We start from the raw sequence: 15,393 nt of genomic DNA on the forward strand, positions 1-15,393 counted from the left end.
CGACTCGGCTTCACTCTGTGCTTTGAGAACAGTTTGGGTTCCTGGTGCCATTTCGAGAGATCTCCTGACTGCAGAATACATCCCGCTTATCTGGTTCATTTGTTTCAAGGGCCACAACTTTCACAGGTCACTAATAAGACAGATTTTGCATACTCATTTTTGTTACACCACAACTTAAGCAAAAGATCTACTATAAAAATAAATTACTGTTCTACCTCAAGGCAATTGGTGGAGGAAAAAAGGCACTATGCTACTCTCGATCTCCCTGCTGTGATGAAGCTGATGTCCAGCACCAGAGCTGCTCGAGGCCCTTCTGCCTGTACAACTGATCACTTTAGAAACCCCAGACTGCATTTCAGGAATCAATGTATTTTATTTAAACATCAGCTAAGGACTAAAAATGACCACAGGCTGAACACTACTTCATGGAACAGGCTGCAGAGAGCCAGCAGTGATAACCTGATTTCTTGAACAGTATAAAGAGATCATCTTACCTGTAAATACCACCTGCTACACAAGTAATCAGGCACCTTTTTGACTACCTAAGGGATCTTATTTCTTAAATCTTCTTGTACAGGCAGGTCTGGCTAACCAGGCTTCAGGTTTTAAGGTTGAACTTTGACTAACAAGCTCAAGTGTCCACGTTTGATTCTTTTTAAATCTATAACTCTTGACTGACAATGAAGTCCAGTAGCCAGTGTGTCCTCTACCAAGCATTTCACATTCACTTTGCTGTTTACAGAAGATACTTGTTACATGGAAACACAGCAAGCATAGAGGATTAAGATTCAACACCTAGAAATTCTCTTAGAAACCCACTGAAGGAATAAAACAATCATAGCAAGCTGGCATAAGCAAAGTAAGATTTAGACACAGCACTGTTAGAAGCCACACTATCGCTGAGGACGAGCGCAAGAGCAATTTATGGGCTCCTGTCACCCAGGGAAGGCGGGCTGGTCACGTGCCAATTGATTTATTGTGGTTTAGCTGCTGGAAAAAACTTAGCAACACACTATTTCCCCAAACAAGTAGTTGCTAAAATAATTATACACAGATGAGAAGCGTGGAAGCATCTGAAGCAGACTACTCGAGATAGATATTCTGGATCATACGACTGCATTATCACCATAGCACAGGGGTCCCAGGTGGCACTTTGGACGTAGGACTTCAGTTTGACAATCCAGCTAGTCATTAGGGTTTCCTCAGTAGACATTTGGTTCAGACAGTTCTCAGCTGCTGTTCACTTTTCAAGCCGCCACCACCACTGATAGCAAATTTTCAGTTTGAGTGTTATCAGAAAAAACAAGCCATGAGGTCAAAGCATTCTCTTCAGATGGACACCTCACGGGGCTGATCATCTGTCAAGGGTGGTCAGCTGGGCATGAGCCACTTTCCAGATGCTAAAATACTGCAAGGTGACTGTGGTTCTCTCCCAGACTAGAGTAACTTAAACTCTTCCAGTGAAGTCTAGAAACTTGCACCTCTAAAGGGAACAGCTTTGCAATCTCAGTGTGTGGGTCTGTCCTTTCACCTCACATCCTTTCTTTGCCAGGTTCCACAGTATGTGCCACACTTCAAAGGAGTCTGCAACACCTTGGATGGAGATCCTGCCCTTTCTTGTAAGGAAATGCTCGCGCAGGAGCTCCAGGACAACCTCGGTCACAGGGTACAAATCACTTCCCTTTTCTCTGCATAAGCAGACGTAGGCTTGCACAAACAGGACCACAGGGCTGGTCGACACAAATGCACGCAACTTAACTCATTTTGAGACAACACTTCCCCTATCGTTTTAGGTGTATTAACCTGAGTTTTAAAAAAGGCAGTTGGGAAAAAGATCTCAAGGCACAAGTATGTTTGGACACAAATATGTTGGGGAGAGTGTACTTGTAGAAGCAATAAGAAACCCCTAAAAAAATTATTTATAAAAAGGTGTTAGGAAAAATGCTTGCATCTTACTCAAATGGTCCAGATCAAGCAATAGATGAGCAGCAGCATGTAAAATGAACTTATGAAAGGTACAAAGTTTGGCCATTTTAGTTCAAGTCAGTTTTAGAAAACACACCTATATTCAAGTTTTAACTGAGCCTTCCTACAAAGAACACTATTCTTGCTCTTACAGAGGGATATCTGACACAATGTTAAAAAGCTTGCTCATCATCACTTGTTCAAAGCTCCTTTGACCAGAGAGGAGAGTAGAAAAAAAGATGCATAAGTGATAGGAGTCATCATCCTGGCATGCTTGCATATGAGCACTAAGCTATCCAAGATGCATTAACAGATTTTTTTAAAACACTTCAAATCCTTTACTGTCTGCAAAGCCACAAATAAGCCCTCATTTATCTGAACCTACAGACAACTCACAGTAATACCTGGACACACTCTTTGAGTTGCAGTTGTTTGCAATCCTAACTTAAGGAGTTTCTGAAAGTATGCACATATGCAGAGCTGGAAATGGAAAGCACTAGGACAAGTAAAAGAGAAAGCAAATGTAAGAAGAAAGCAATTATTCAGCATATTTCTTAAAGAGGCACTTCTATTCAGATGCAGCTCCATCTACAGAAAGGCAAACTCCTGCTGAGATTTTAACTGCACTGGCACATCCCAGCTGCTCATTTTCCAGGTAGTTCTCCAACATCCACTCCTGCCTGGCAGGATCATGTCCACCAGACTACACCAAGTGACATCAGTGCAATGTTTATGGTAAACTTGGGAGAAGGATTATACCCACTATATTAGCCCAGCCAGCCCCAATTTCCAAGGATGTATGATTACACTACACAAAAATAAGATATTTTAAGACTCTCACCCCTGTCAAAGAAAAGAAAAAAGATTGAGACATTATAAGTTTAATTCCTGGCAAGAGCATTAAAATTTGTGTTGGGCATTTAAGAGTGTATAATGAAACTATCATGCATAACACTTACCATGGGAATAACTCTGCAACACTTTAAATGTTTCCAAAGGAAACATGCACATGGAGAAAGAATATCTAGTCCACTTAAAGAAAAACAAGATGATATCTGCAATGCTTCTACACTTGGGGTATTTCACAACAGCACTCTGCTTCTCACCCTTGCATCTCCTATGGCTCTGGATCAACCATCGAGTACAGCCTCCAGGGAAGGTCACACATGGCTATCAGCTTCCCTGGGACCAGGGAGGGGGGACTTCAACAGGTTGACGAGGGGCTATCATCCTCCCTGGGACCCGGTAGGGGCTTCGATGTGCCAACATGCGGCTATCATCCACCCCAGGACCAGGGGGGGCTCCAATAGGCTGACACACAACTAGACTTTGGTCAACATGACCCAGCCCACTTCAAGCCCCAGCAGGAAACAAGAAAAAACAGCTGAAAGTTTACTGCAAGCTGCTGCAAAGCAGCCTTTTTCCTCCTTCACCTTTGCCCCATCACAAGCTATTTCTCGCAGCCTCCTGGGTTGCTGGCAGGAGCAGAGAAGCTGGTGCAGCCCCAGACATGGAGAGGAGCAGGAACAGCCTTGCTACTGAGCACCTACCTCATACTTGCACAACAGAGATTATAGGCCATAGATCACATCATCCTTGCTCTTTTTTTTTTTTCCTCTGTGTTTACAAAAAGGTGGCCAAGGAATTGTAGAAAATTCAATCTTCTCTCCATAAGCAAAGGAACAGGGGGAAAAGACACAAATCTAACCACTACAGAGTAGCTCTCTCTACTGTATCCCTTCCAGACCTTGATTTTAAACACCCTGTTCTCCGATGATTTTAAACACCCTGTTCTCCGATGATTTTAAACACCCTGTTCTCCGATGATTTTAAACACCCTGTTCTCCGATGATTTTAAACACCCTGTTCTCCGATGATTTTAAACACCCTGTTCTCCGATGATTTTAAACACCCTGTTCTCCGATGATTTTAAACACCCTGTTCTCCGATGATTTTAAACACCCTGTTCTCCGATGATTTTAAACACCCTGTTCTCCGATGATTTTAAACACCCTGTTCTCCGATGATTTTAAACACCCTGTTCTTTGACACCAGCCACTACTCCAGGAAAACAACCATGGAGACAAACTTCAGTGGAAGAAACCTCCCTCAATCCCAAAGAAAAGGACTAGTAGTGTTGCAGTGCAAAAGAAATCTGTTCTGCTTTTACCCATTGAAGCAGGACAGAATCAATCAAGCACAATGCACATTTTTCAGATAAAGTTATCTCTCTTAAGGAAAAAACTCCACTCTTTCCTCTAGAAGGCTGCATCCCCTGCATTCAACGCCAACTTTGGCGTCCTGACAAGCCAGTATACAAAACAGATGAATATGCTCCTTTCTCAAAAGAGGGGACAAAAAGGAATCACGACAATCTCTCTTGGGAAGAAATTCATGCTGCAATTAAAGCTGTAATAAAATATTAAGTCAAACTGCTAAAAATACACATAGACTTGCAGACCCAGGCACAAACTTGGAGATGCTGAAACAAATAGAAGATAATTTGGAGCATGAATGCAAAGTGCTGGGAAATGGTAAAAGAAATGTAATTCTGGGCATGACCCCCATCAGAGAGGGATCAGGGAGGATTAGGGGGAAAAAAATTAAGGAATCTGATGTTGCTAGAAGAGCCCAAAACATTTCGGGTAGAGTGAAATCTTCCTATCCAGTCACGGTAAATAGAAACCAAAAAACTAGATAAAGAAAGCAATAAAAGATGTATATGTGTGTGCGTGTAGGGAGTATGGTTGGAAAAAAAGTTGCTTCACCGCAGAAACACCTTTCACAAACGTTAAGTGCTGCTGAGCCCAGGCTGAGAAGCTGCACCATTCCCGACCTTCCAGGGAACCCACTCCACTTCTGAGCACAGAAAGAAACCCCCGGGGCTGCCTGGATGAGTAAGCAACTTCAGCAGCAGCGGGAGAGAAAGCCAACAGCTACACACTTTACCTCTATAAATATTCTAAGCATTTTATTGTGACAAAACAAAACTGGCAAACGCGTTTTTTCTCCAAAAGTAGAAGACTGCCATGTTAACACCTGGGATGCAGCAGTGACCCAGGAAATATCTGCTGACTGATAAAGGATAATGATTTGGAAGGATTTTAGGACACATTATTCTAGCAGCCATCACCTATCAGTCTATACATGTAAAAGCTACTTTTAAAAAATTTTGCATATATCATTATTATTTCTTAATGGATGTTAACAGCAGCTCCCTGATCAGTCTTCCCTGATCTAAATGGCAACACTTAATAACATGCATTAAAATAACCAAACACCACAAATTCCTCTGAGCTTTTAAGTATCCACACACTGAGCGATCCCTTTGCAGCACCAAACCCCACTGCATGAGCTTAGTAGTACATGCCAGGTTTGAATGCTTTTCTACTATAATAACCTCAACAACCAACATTCATCTATCAGCAGATTGCCATAATCATCATCTAACAGAAAGAGGCTTTTCGAGACAGTTTACTAGACCTTAAGGCTCAGTAATTTTGCCTTAATACCTTTTGGTCCATCTGGAGACAGTGCAGCCAACATTTAGCTACGCAGGTCTTTGAAATATGGCATATGTACTGTAGTTATAGATCCTGAAAGGTATTGTGCATAACCATTCCACTAAATTCACTGTTTTCTTCAGAGAAAAAGCTTTCCTTCTGGGGGAAGCATCCTTAACAGCCACCCTCGAGACCAGCTTTCCTGCTACACACTCAGTTCTGATTCCCCTTTCTTCTAACTCTGCCAAAAGGGACACACAGGTTCAGGTTTCACCCAGGGCCACCACAGGCAGAGCTACCCACCTGGCCATGCACCACATCGTGCTGTGCTCCACAGGTACACAGGCTTTGCTGTGTATGAGGAAATAATAAACATGTCAAACAGTTCACCAGCATTTAGTCTCAGCTCCCATTTAGTGATTTAATAAAGCGGGGATAATAAAGGGGCATAGAAAATCATTACGTGACCTAAAGGCCAAAAAAGGAAGACAGATGTTGGAGCTGAGGCTAGAACCCTGAAGTTCCCATTCTCTTGTTTCTCTACCCACTAAAGCGAGTCAGAGTGGTTTTAAGAAGTTTACTTTTCTTTTTAAACTACGTACTTTAAGGGGATATACAGAAAGCTGACAGAACTTCACACTATTACACCACAGCAGTCTAGTTTTGATGCAGCACATCAGACAGCAATGGAACTGGTGCTGTCTGGGGGAGGGGACAACACACTCCAGCTCCCTCTTGGTCTCTAAAACCTCCCCGTCAAGCAGAGGCCACCTTGTCATGCAAAAGCGCTTCCTGCCTGCCCTAGCACAGGCAGCGTGCTCAGCTTACCATCTTCTTCTCCATCTCTTGTTATGGGAAGACAGCCCCATAGGTCACCTGCTTCAGGACCAGGCAGCAGCAGCCCAAACATGACTTAAGTGTCCCTAGTGCAACAGGGCAGGCAGGCAGAGGGTTTCTGCAAAAGCAAGAAGCTGCTGCTGCCTCCTGCCACAGTGTCCTCAGCCACCTGCACAATAGACATCAGGAGTGGTTCCAAAAACACAGGACTGGTTCACAGCCCACAGACCTGATCCAGCCTTAGTGCCACCAGCTCAGCCATGCTGACATACATAATAAACGTGAGCTATTTTGGTAATTCAGCAGCAAGGTCCTTGGCAACCAAGAGTGCCAGAATAACCTATGGCTTACCAGCATTACCTGGCTAGGTATGCTGCAATCCAGACATGCTTTATTCCTTAGGAAATGGAAGGATTTAAACTACCATCAGGTCTCCAAAGGAAGCTTTAATCATAAGAAAATGACAGCACTTACTGCTAGAAAAAAAACCTGGAAGGTGATAAGAGGGCCTGTAGAGTAAAAGCTAGGATGCTGCTGTGGAAAATTTAGAAAGATTCAAGCTCCACACACCCACTGCCTGCTTCCATTTTTGCAAGCTATATTTGCTTCACACAGAACAGGGACACAAGCTTCTTCAGATCTGCTGCTGCTATTGTCTGCTTCCCACTTTGCTACAGATTTATGAGGTCTAGTGATACCTGAAAGAAGCGTGACTTGTTTTGTAACTAAAGCCAAATGTTTCAGAAGACTGCAGTTCTCTGACTGAAGGGTTGATGTCATATGACATCTTTAAATCTGATACCTAACAAACAGCATTTCCTGGAAGAAGTCCCTTTTCCTAAGCTGTTCTTCTACTTGCTGGCAGGATACAAATCCCACAAAATTGAAGAATACATTCACTATTAGGTAATCACTTGACTTCCAACCTCACATGGGAGTTATGAACGCACTTGCCAGGTGAGCGGTATGCTCAGGAGACCATAACTGAGCTCAGAGTTTCAGAGATGGTTAATCTTTGCTAGTGGAAGCAGAAAAAAGGTGAAAGAATAAGCGATGAGACAAATGCTTAGTTTATTTGGATGCAAAACACAAATGCATTCAAGGACTAGTTCCACAAACAATATTTGTTTTGAAGCTGTTTGCTAAAATAATCTAGAAATATCCTAGAAGTTGACTAGGAAACCATATTAACCCTTTGTGGTCTATTAAAGAAGAGAAAAGCTCCAAGAGGCCCACCCTAGTGCATAAGTTGGAGCTAGTTACTCTGTGTTTAGAGAATAACTTGACTTTACAGACATCCACTTGAGAAACCTTTGGTTTACAATACTCTATTTTCTCTACAAAAGATACCACATCATCAACACTGACACGCCTTTTTCACAGAAAGCCACAAACTGGATGTTCACAAACTGGAGTTCTTGCTGCCCAAGAACTATTTAGCAGACACGCAATGTGCATTAGTAATCCAGCATGCCACAAACATGTAATAACCACCACACACAGTACCACGAGAAAGCTTTACACAGCAGGGCTGCTCTTTATGAATACCTCAAAGCAGAATGATTCAAGCTTCCTGTGAAACTAAATAGATTTTTAATGGTGACGTAAGATTTCTGAGCCATTACTGGCATCTAAGCACACTGGACTGGCACCTGTTATACAACATGTGTACAGTTTCTGAGCCCACTGCACATCACTGGTTTCCCCTCCTGCCTTTGCTGGGTGCTCTGACTTTACAATTTGTTCTCAACATTCCTCTCCAGCTAATCAAGCTCTAACTCGTTACCGCTCCCATTGCTTATTCCTTTCCAAACAGACCCAATTCAACTTAAACTAATAAAATCTGCTTCCACAAGTCTGTATTTTTGACAAGAGTTTAATTATGTTTTCTTTTTTCCCAGTATGCCTTACAGCATCTCATCTTCACACTTTTCCAACTGTTTCCAGGAAGAAGGGTACACTAGTAGCAGAACATGCCCATCTGTAAGCTCCAAGGAAATGGGAACATAAGGAAAATCTTGCACAGTAGTCACATGAAGAGTTACAACAGTAAATTCTGCAGCATAGCCCAATGACTGCTTCTCAACTTCCAAAGCCAGTACTCAGCTTGTAGCTGAACCAAATATTGGATGTTCAAGGCAAAAAACAAGGTGTAATTCAGCAGGCTAAATGTTCATCTGTATGAAGGTAAAGGAAGAACTAAGTCCTTTTGCCACCTGCAATTATTAGCGTACACCTGACACACAAAACTCTAACCTTGTCCCACACACTGAGCTACAGCTTGTTATATATGACTGGTCTACCAAATTCTCTGAACTCAACCACAGAATTTATGTAATTTCTTGAACTTGGAGTATTCACTAAGGAGAATCCACCTCAAGAATATCATCCTTTGTTCTAGCTTTGACTGAAGCTAAATTCAAAAAGACCTGTGACATGTGGCAGAGTCAGGTGTCCATCCTGAGCAGGCAGGTACATCCCCCATGCACATAGATCCAGTAGTAGCAGGCTGCTACTTGTATTTACTGAGGAGACCACATCCCACCCCAACAGACACCATACGTAGTAGCAAAGCCTCTCAAAGAGACCAATGAAAGTCAACTTAAATGGGTTACAGAGCACAAGGTTTCAATAAACTACCAAGAGCATATTAAGAGCACATCAAACACTGTGCAGATGTGATTATTTTGGCTCTTGAGTGAAGATATTCCCAACTGCAAACCAAGATCCCAATTTTCTGAAAAGGGGTCCAAGGCCTAAGCCCACATTATCTAAAATAGCTTAAGCTGGAAAGTGGTTGAAAACTTGATCACTAACTACTGCCTTTGCCCAGTGGGACTCTGGGTGAGATAGGCTAGGAGGCAGATTTCCATGAGCAGATCCAGGGCTGCCAAACACATCTCACTACTTACTGATCATGTTTGTGGCTTCCCTTTATCAACCCCATAAGTTTGGGGATATAAGGTTTCCCTGCAGGTAGGAAAAGGGAAAAAAAATAAGAACAGCAGTTGTTACTTAGTACATCGCTGCCAGCGCTTGGTATGGCGATAGTAAGCAACATCGTGACGCCCTGAATACAGATTTCCACCTAACAGGCCTGCAAGCCTGATTGTGTGGCACCCAATGGATTAAAGATGTCTTCTCTTCCTTCTTATCAAAAGCAAAAAAGATTGTGCAAATCAAAGCATGCTGTATCTCAGCTCCGTATCTCTCAGTAGGATTGCACACAGCTTTGCTGCTGCAACGCAGCTGAAGACCAGTATCTACAGCACAATTAAATAACACTCTGCACAGCCAAAAAATCCAGGTCATTTCTGCAGCTTATCCAAGGCTAAATTGGTGGCAAGCAAGGCACGTCCACAGCTGGCACTGGATAAAACCTGTGATTCTCGGTACCCTCTGGCACAAACGCTCCCAGGAAGAATTTCAACCTTCACGACTTTCTACAATTTGTCACCACGGTGGTTCTGAGGGCAAAGGCCGCCCCTAACACCCGCAGGCCCCTCAGCCCCCAGCGGGACGCTGCCCAGGCGGCTCCCTGCTGCAGGCCCCAGGCCGCCCGGTCCCCACACCGGAGGCAGGCCCTGAGGGCTGGCGGGCCCGGGACAGGCCGCAGGCCCCGCCGGAGCACAGCAGAACCCCCCTCACCTCCCCGCCCCGGGGGTTCCGCGGCGGCGGGGCTGCCCCGCTCCCGCCCGCACTCACCATGGCTGCCGGCGGCTCCCGCGGGGCGGCTCTAGGCAGGACACCGCGCTCCGCTCATGTCATGGCCGGCGGCGGCCGGCGGCCGGGCCTCCCCGCCCATGCACCGGCGAGCCCCCGCCGGCCGCAGAGCCCCAGGCACCGCAGGCGGCCCCCCTCCCGGAAAGCCGCCGCTACTGCTGCAGCCGCCTCCCAGCCCCCGGGCCTCCCCCGGCCGGCGCGGACGGGGAGCCCCGGGGCGCTGGGGAAAGGCCGACGGAGAGCAGGCCCGCGCGGGTCGGGAGGGCGCGGCGCTCGCCGGCGGAAGGGAAGAGACAGGCCGGGACAGGAAGAGAGGACGGGGAAACCCGGCGAGGCGACTGTCGGTGCGGCCGGTGGCTACGCCAGGCGCATCCTGCCGCGCACCGGGGAGGCGGCTCTGCCGGCCCCGCCCCGCCCCGCCCTCCCGCCGGAAACAGTCGCCCGGCCCCTGCGGCCAATCGTGGGCGAGGCGGTGGCGCTGGCGCATGCGCAGAATGCTGCTGCAGGCCGCCTCCGCCATCTTGGAGACGGGCGCGGTGCCTCGCGGCGCCGGGGGAGGGCGGGCAGGGAAGGTGCCCGCCCGGAGGTGCGTCTCGCCCCGCCCCTGCGCGCCTGCGCATGCGCGAGAGGCGCTTCCCGCCCGGCAGGAAGCGGCGGCCGGGGCAGCGCGTGTGCCCGCCCCTTGCCCGCGCGTGTCAGGGGCGGGGAATGGAACAGACGTGTGGGCGGGGCTACGAATGGCCACGCCTCTTGAGGCGGGGCTTGGACGCACCCAGTTTCCGGCCGCCGGCCACAGGAGAAGGGCCCCGCGTTGCCTGGCAACGCCGTAGGGCAGCCGCGGGCCCGGGCCCGGGCCTGGGCCTGGACCTGGGCCTGGGCCTCCACCCCGGCCCTCAGGACCGCCTGCGCTGCCCCCCGGCTCCTCCCTACCTCTTAAGAGAGTTACACGGGTACAGGGACGCTGTCTGCATTTACTGGCTTCGTGTCCATGTAACGAATTAAATAATTCAAATGAACTGGGGTGGGGGGGAACCCCCAACCTTGCAAGTCTTTGTCAGCAATGATAACAAAGCTGCATGGCGTAGAAACCCGTCCCTAAACACCTATTCCCACCTCCCGGCTTTAAGTCAGACTGGGGGTCTTTGTGGCCCTTGGTCTTCCAACGCCTGATGTGGCTGGGAGCGAAGACAGTAACAGAGAATCAGAACAGCAGGTGAATTTAAAAAAAGGAAATCCAACCCTTAAATGCTGTCTGACAAAAGGAGCTGGGATTTGTCAGAGCCCCAAACCAATGAAGTTAATACAGATCAGCATACTTCTTACAGTTCCCAAACTCTCCTGTGGCATTGTCAGTTACAAGAGATTGCTGAAATCGGTGGCTTAATAGGCTTTAGAGGGGACAATATGCATATGGGAATATTGCAAATGCTTGCAGTTACATTAGAGGATTAAACAAAACAAGAGAGAGAGGAAAATAAACCCTCCATGGGGGTGTAACTGACCCTGAGGCTCAACAAGAAGATTATGGTCAAGCAGTTTCGTGTCTTTTCCATGACAGATTTTCTTCCACACTTTCAGCAGAGCTCTGATCCCACGGATCTCCATCCTGCTCACCCCGATCAGTCTTTCTCCCTGTGTGAAGACGCTGTTCCTGGGCCACACAGGCTGACAAAAATGAAGGAGATGTGCAGCTTGCAGCCGAGCAGATATTGCCTGGCCACACAGGAGATAATGTCTGTTTGCTGCCACGTGCTGATGAATTACCATATGCACCCCCAGACAGAGCACCGTCTCCAAAAGCTACCTCTCCAACCCCTCCAAACACCCTCCAACATTTCAAAAATCTCTCCAACATCTCCAGAACCTCTTCAATGCCTCCAAAAACCCTCCAAAACCCATCCAAGACCTCCCAAATCTCTCCAACATCTCCAAAACCCCTCTGACACCTCCAAACATCCTCAACACCTTCAAATTGCCAGGCCAAGCTGAGCTACATGCCATGCCCGCCAGCGTGTTTAACAGAGAGAGGATGGAGATGCCTTGAGACGCCACCTCAGCGATGGTTACATCAAGATATTGCAGCTGCACTGGCAGAGGGCAGGTTACCATGGTGACCATTAAAAGGATAATCTTATTATCACCATTTGTTATTCTGACAGGGTTGGTTGCTGACACGTGCTCCAGGGTGCACATTGCTGGCCAGGGAAAACTAGCTGCTGGACACAGATCTGCTGAGCCGTGTCCACCTTGCCTCCGAGGCCATGGAGACCCGCTTCTCCCACTGCTGTGTCTTCTGGGTGGGGTTTTTTTTTGGCTCTCCAAAATAGAAGCATCTCCGCATCTCCAGCTCCCTGGACTGGGATGGGAGGGATCTGGCGTGCCGCAGGCACAGGGTAAGCTGATGGGGCCCAAAAGAAAGAAGATAAACCTTCTGCCAAACTGCCGGATCCTTTCAGGGAACTTTTCTCCTCTATTCCTACTTTCCCTGCAAAACCCAAGGAGGTGGAACACCTTTTAGCACAGGGTTTGGGGCTGACAGTGAGCTCTGAGCTTCACAAGCCTTTCTCCCTGCTTTAGAAACATCTGCCCCAAGGCAAAAGGTGTCCTTGTGCCTCGCACAGGAAGTAACAGGTATCCCACGAGACAGCCTGGTACCTTTTGGTGGGGTTGGTCTGGCTCAAAACCAGGCGCGAGGACCATGGCTACTACCAGCACTGCTTAAGGATCGTGTCCTGGGAACGCTGCAGTGCCAGGCTCCCAGCCTCCTTTATCCCATTTCTGGGGCTCTGCCTATGGCTGGAAGGGCCATTTCTTAAAGAAAATAAATAGTCACCCTAACCACTGACTGTCTGCAGCCCTTATGTTCTAATTTGGCATTCCTCCATCTGGTTCCTAAAGAGGGAAGCAGCAAGGCTCAGACTATGAGCTAATCAGCCCCAAGATGGGAGAAGCCATCAGCCTTTTTTTTTTTTTTTTTGTAAGTTTATGTTTTAAAAAAAACAGGAAGAAGGAAAATACCATGGAACTGAACGGCTGTATTGTGAGACCAAGGGAACAGAATGCGTGAAAATTATTCATTACTGCATGGTTTATTCCTCAATTTTTACTATAAACATGCACAGAAATGCACTGAAACGTGATTTGATGTCCTCTTTTCAAGGCCTCCTGCACAGCTCCAGCCTTGGTTCCAGCCCATTCAATCACACATTCAAATATTCACCACTTTTAATTGCTTTATTCCAGTTTTTCAGAGTTTGGGTTTTGCCTCCAGGATTAGTCAGAGCCTAACACTTCACTTTGCATCCAGCCACGTATCTGTTTCCATCTCCTTTTATTGTTCCTACCACAAATTGAGCTGTAACTCATTCCAAATGCTATGAGCATCTTACTACCCTGCCACCTAACCTAATTTGATGAAAAGGGTTAAACCATATTTTATAAGTACAATAAAGCAACTTTGAAATGCAAGGGGAAGTTTTGTGCAGCAAACCCCAACCACTCCCTGTGTCTCGCAAGTGGCTTGGCAACAAGTTTGCTTATTTAGCAAGCTATAAAAAAATACAGCAGGGAAAGGCCTTGAGTACAAATACCTGTGGAAAGTACAGATGTGTGTAATTAATACAAAAAAACCACCGCAGCCCACTGTTCCAGGGAAGGGGTGCTCCTGAGATGCCTCTCCCCATGATGGGTGTCCTTCCTCCTCTGCCGGCCGTCGCTCAGTGCCAGCTGTGGGCACCCGTAGCCGGGTGTCCCAGGGGAGGAGAGTGATCAGCTGGGGCTGTCACCCCTCACCGTCCCACAGCCCAGTTGGGACTGTCTGCCCCAGTCAGGGTGGCTGTGGTGGACGAGGTTCTTTTGTGGCCACTGTGGCTCCTGGCCATTTCCTCCTGCCTCCACTCCTGCTCTGCTCTGCACCCTGTCGGGATTCATCTGGGACTATTTGGGTTCCCGGGTGCTGTGTTTTCAGCACACTGATGGTATCACTGGGAATGGCTTCCTGATCCCCATTGAAGGGCAACTGCTTCACGGTCGGGACAAAACAGGCCCACAGGGCCAGGGCGCTGAGACACAATGGGAGGTCCCCAAATACACAGGCATGGGGAAAGTGTGGGTAAGACCATGCTTCAGACAGGCCTTGCAGGTCTGGTGTTTCATGTCTATTTGAAAAGGAGGCCTGGAAATGTATCCTGGTGTCCAAATCACCCCTTCCAACAGCCTTGGAACTGGAGGAGCCAGGTGGGAGCGGCAGCAGGCAACCATCTCTGATAAGACTCCACTTGTGTTATAGGCAGGGGAGAAAAGGACTCATTTTGGGCTGTGGCTTTTTTTAAACCTACACAAAGTTTGGAGTCTGTGCCTACCTTCTTCCTAGACCTCAAAAAACCACCCAAGCAATGCAACAAGATGTTCCAACCTGCCCTCTGCGCCTCTCCCTGTTCTCAGCCTCCCACAATTTTGGGAGGGGACCAGCAGAGGTGCAGGTGGCAGTGGAGGAGGACGGTGGAGCTTGGGCTCCCATGGGCAAGGTCCCACCCCGAGGGGTCCATTACCCACCACGAGCTTCTGTGGGGCATCCACCAGGAGCCACATGGCCTCTCGGTCCCATGCTTCTGTGGGTGCTGCAAGGCAGCTAATAGTTTTTGTTGCGCTGGGTGTGGTGAGGGGGGAGCAGGGTCCCATAAGCCAGGCACCGCTGCACACCAGCAAGGTCTCCCCTTCTTCCAGAAAGTGTGGGGTGGAGGAGGCTGCGAAGCCACAAGCCATTAGGGGCTCCCTGGGGCTGGCCACACTAGCCTCTTCCCTTCCATGGGAGACCAGCCCTTTTTCTCTGGGTTTCTACTCCTCTCTGCTCTGCCCATTAGCCAAGGCATTAAATTTTAACATTTTTTTGTTGCTCCTTGCAGCGTGTTCCTGGTGAGTGGGTGCCTGGGTGGGTGCCAGAGCCCTGGCGCCGTACCTGGGGGGCCTAGGGGACTGTGGGAGTCTGGCTGTGGCAGGGGTACCCTCCTGCATCCCGTGGCCAGGAGAGGGGCTCCCCTGGTGCCGGACACCTGAGGGATGATGATGCTTCTCCCAGCTCCCAAGGACCAGCATCACCACAAACACACTGCACAGCCCCCTTGTCCTGGACAGATGTCCCTGCCGGCTGCCCACGTTGGTGGGGGGTGAAAAGATGACACCAACTCCCGACAGCTAGGCCAGCACCCACAGCATGGCCAGCCCACAGGCAATGCTGCCTGCAGCCTGCCTGCTCCCACATCACCTCTGGGTGATGGGCAACCGTCCTGTTACTCAGTCCTGCAATTCCCCATGTCTTGCAGGAGCAGCCCCCTACCCTGACTGCCCACCAGCTTCACCCCATGCC

The 15,393-nt window shown here is 48.1% G+C and overlaps 1 protein-coding gene across 2 annotated transcripts in view; it reads right to left on the reverse strand.

Moving 5' to 3' along the window:
* Positions 1-10,424, reverse strand: part of XPO6 (exportin 6) — a 56,171-nt gene extending 45,747 nt beyond the window's left edge. For both annotated transcript variants that reach the window (XM_074919467.1, XM_074919466.1), the window contains exon 1: positions 10,011-10,424. In XM_074919467.1, coding sequence (XP_074775568.1) covers positions 10,011-10,013 — 3 coding nt within the window. In that variant the 5' untranslated portion in view covers positions 10,014-10,424. The remainder of the gene's footprint in view (positions 1-10,010) is intronic.
* Between the last annotated feature and the right edge of the window lie 4,969 nt (positions 10,425-15,393).

The sequence above is a fragment of the Athene noctua genome, chromosome 15 (assembly GCF_965140245.1).
Source record: "Athene noctua chromosome 15, bAthNoc1.hap1.1, whole genome shotgun sequence".
Lineage (NCBI taxonomy): Eukaryota > Metazoa > Chordata > Aves > Strigiformes > Strigidae > Athene > Athene noctua.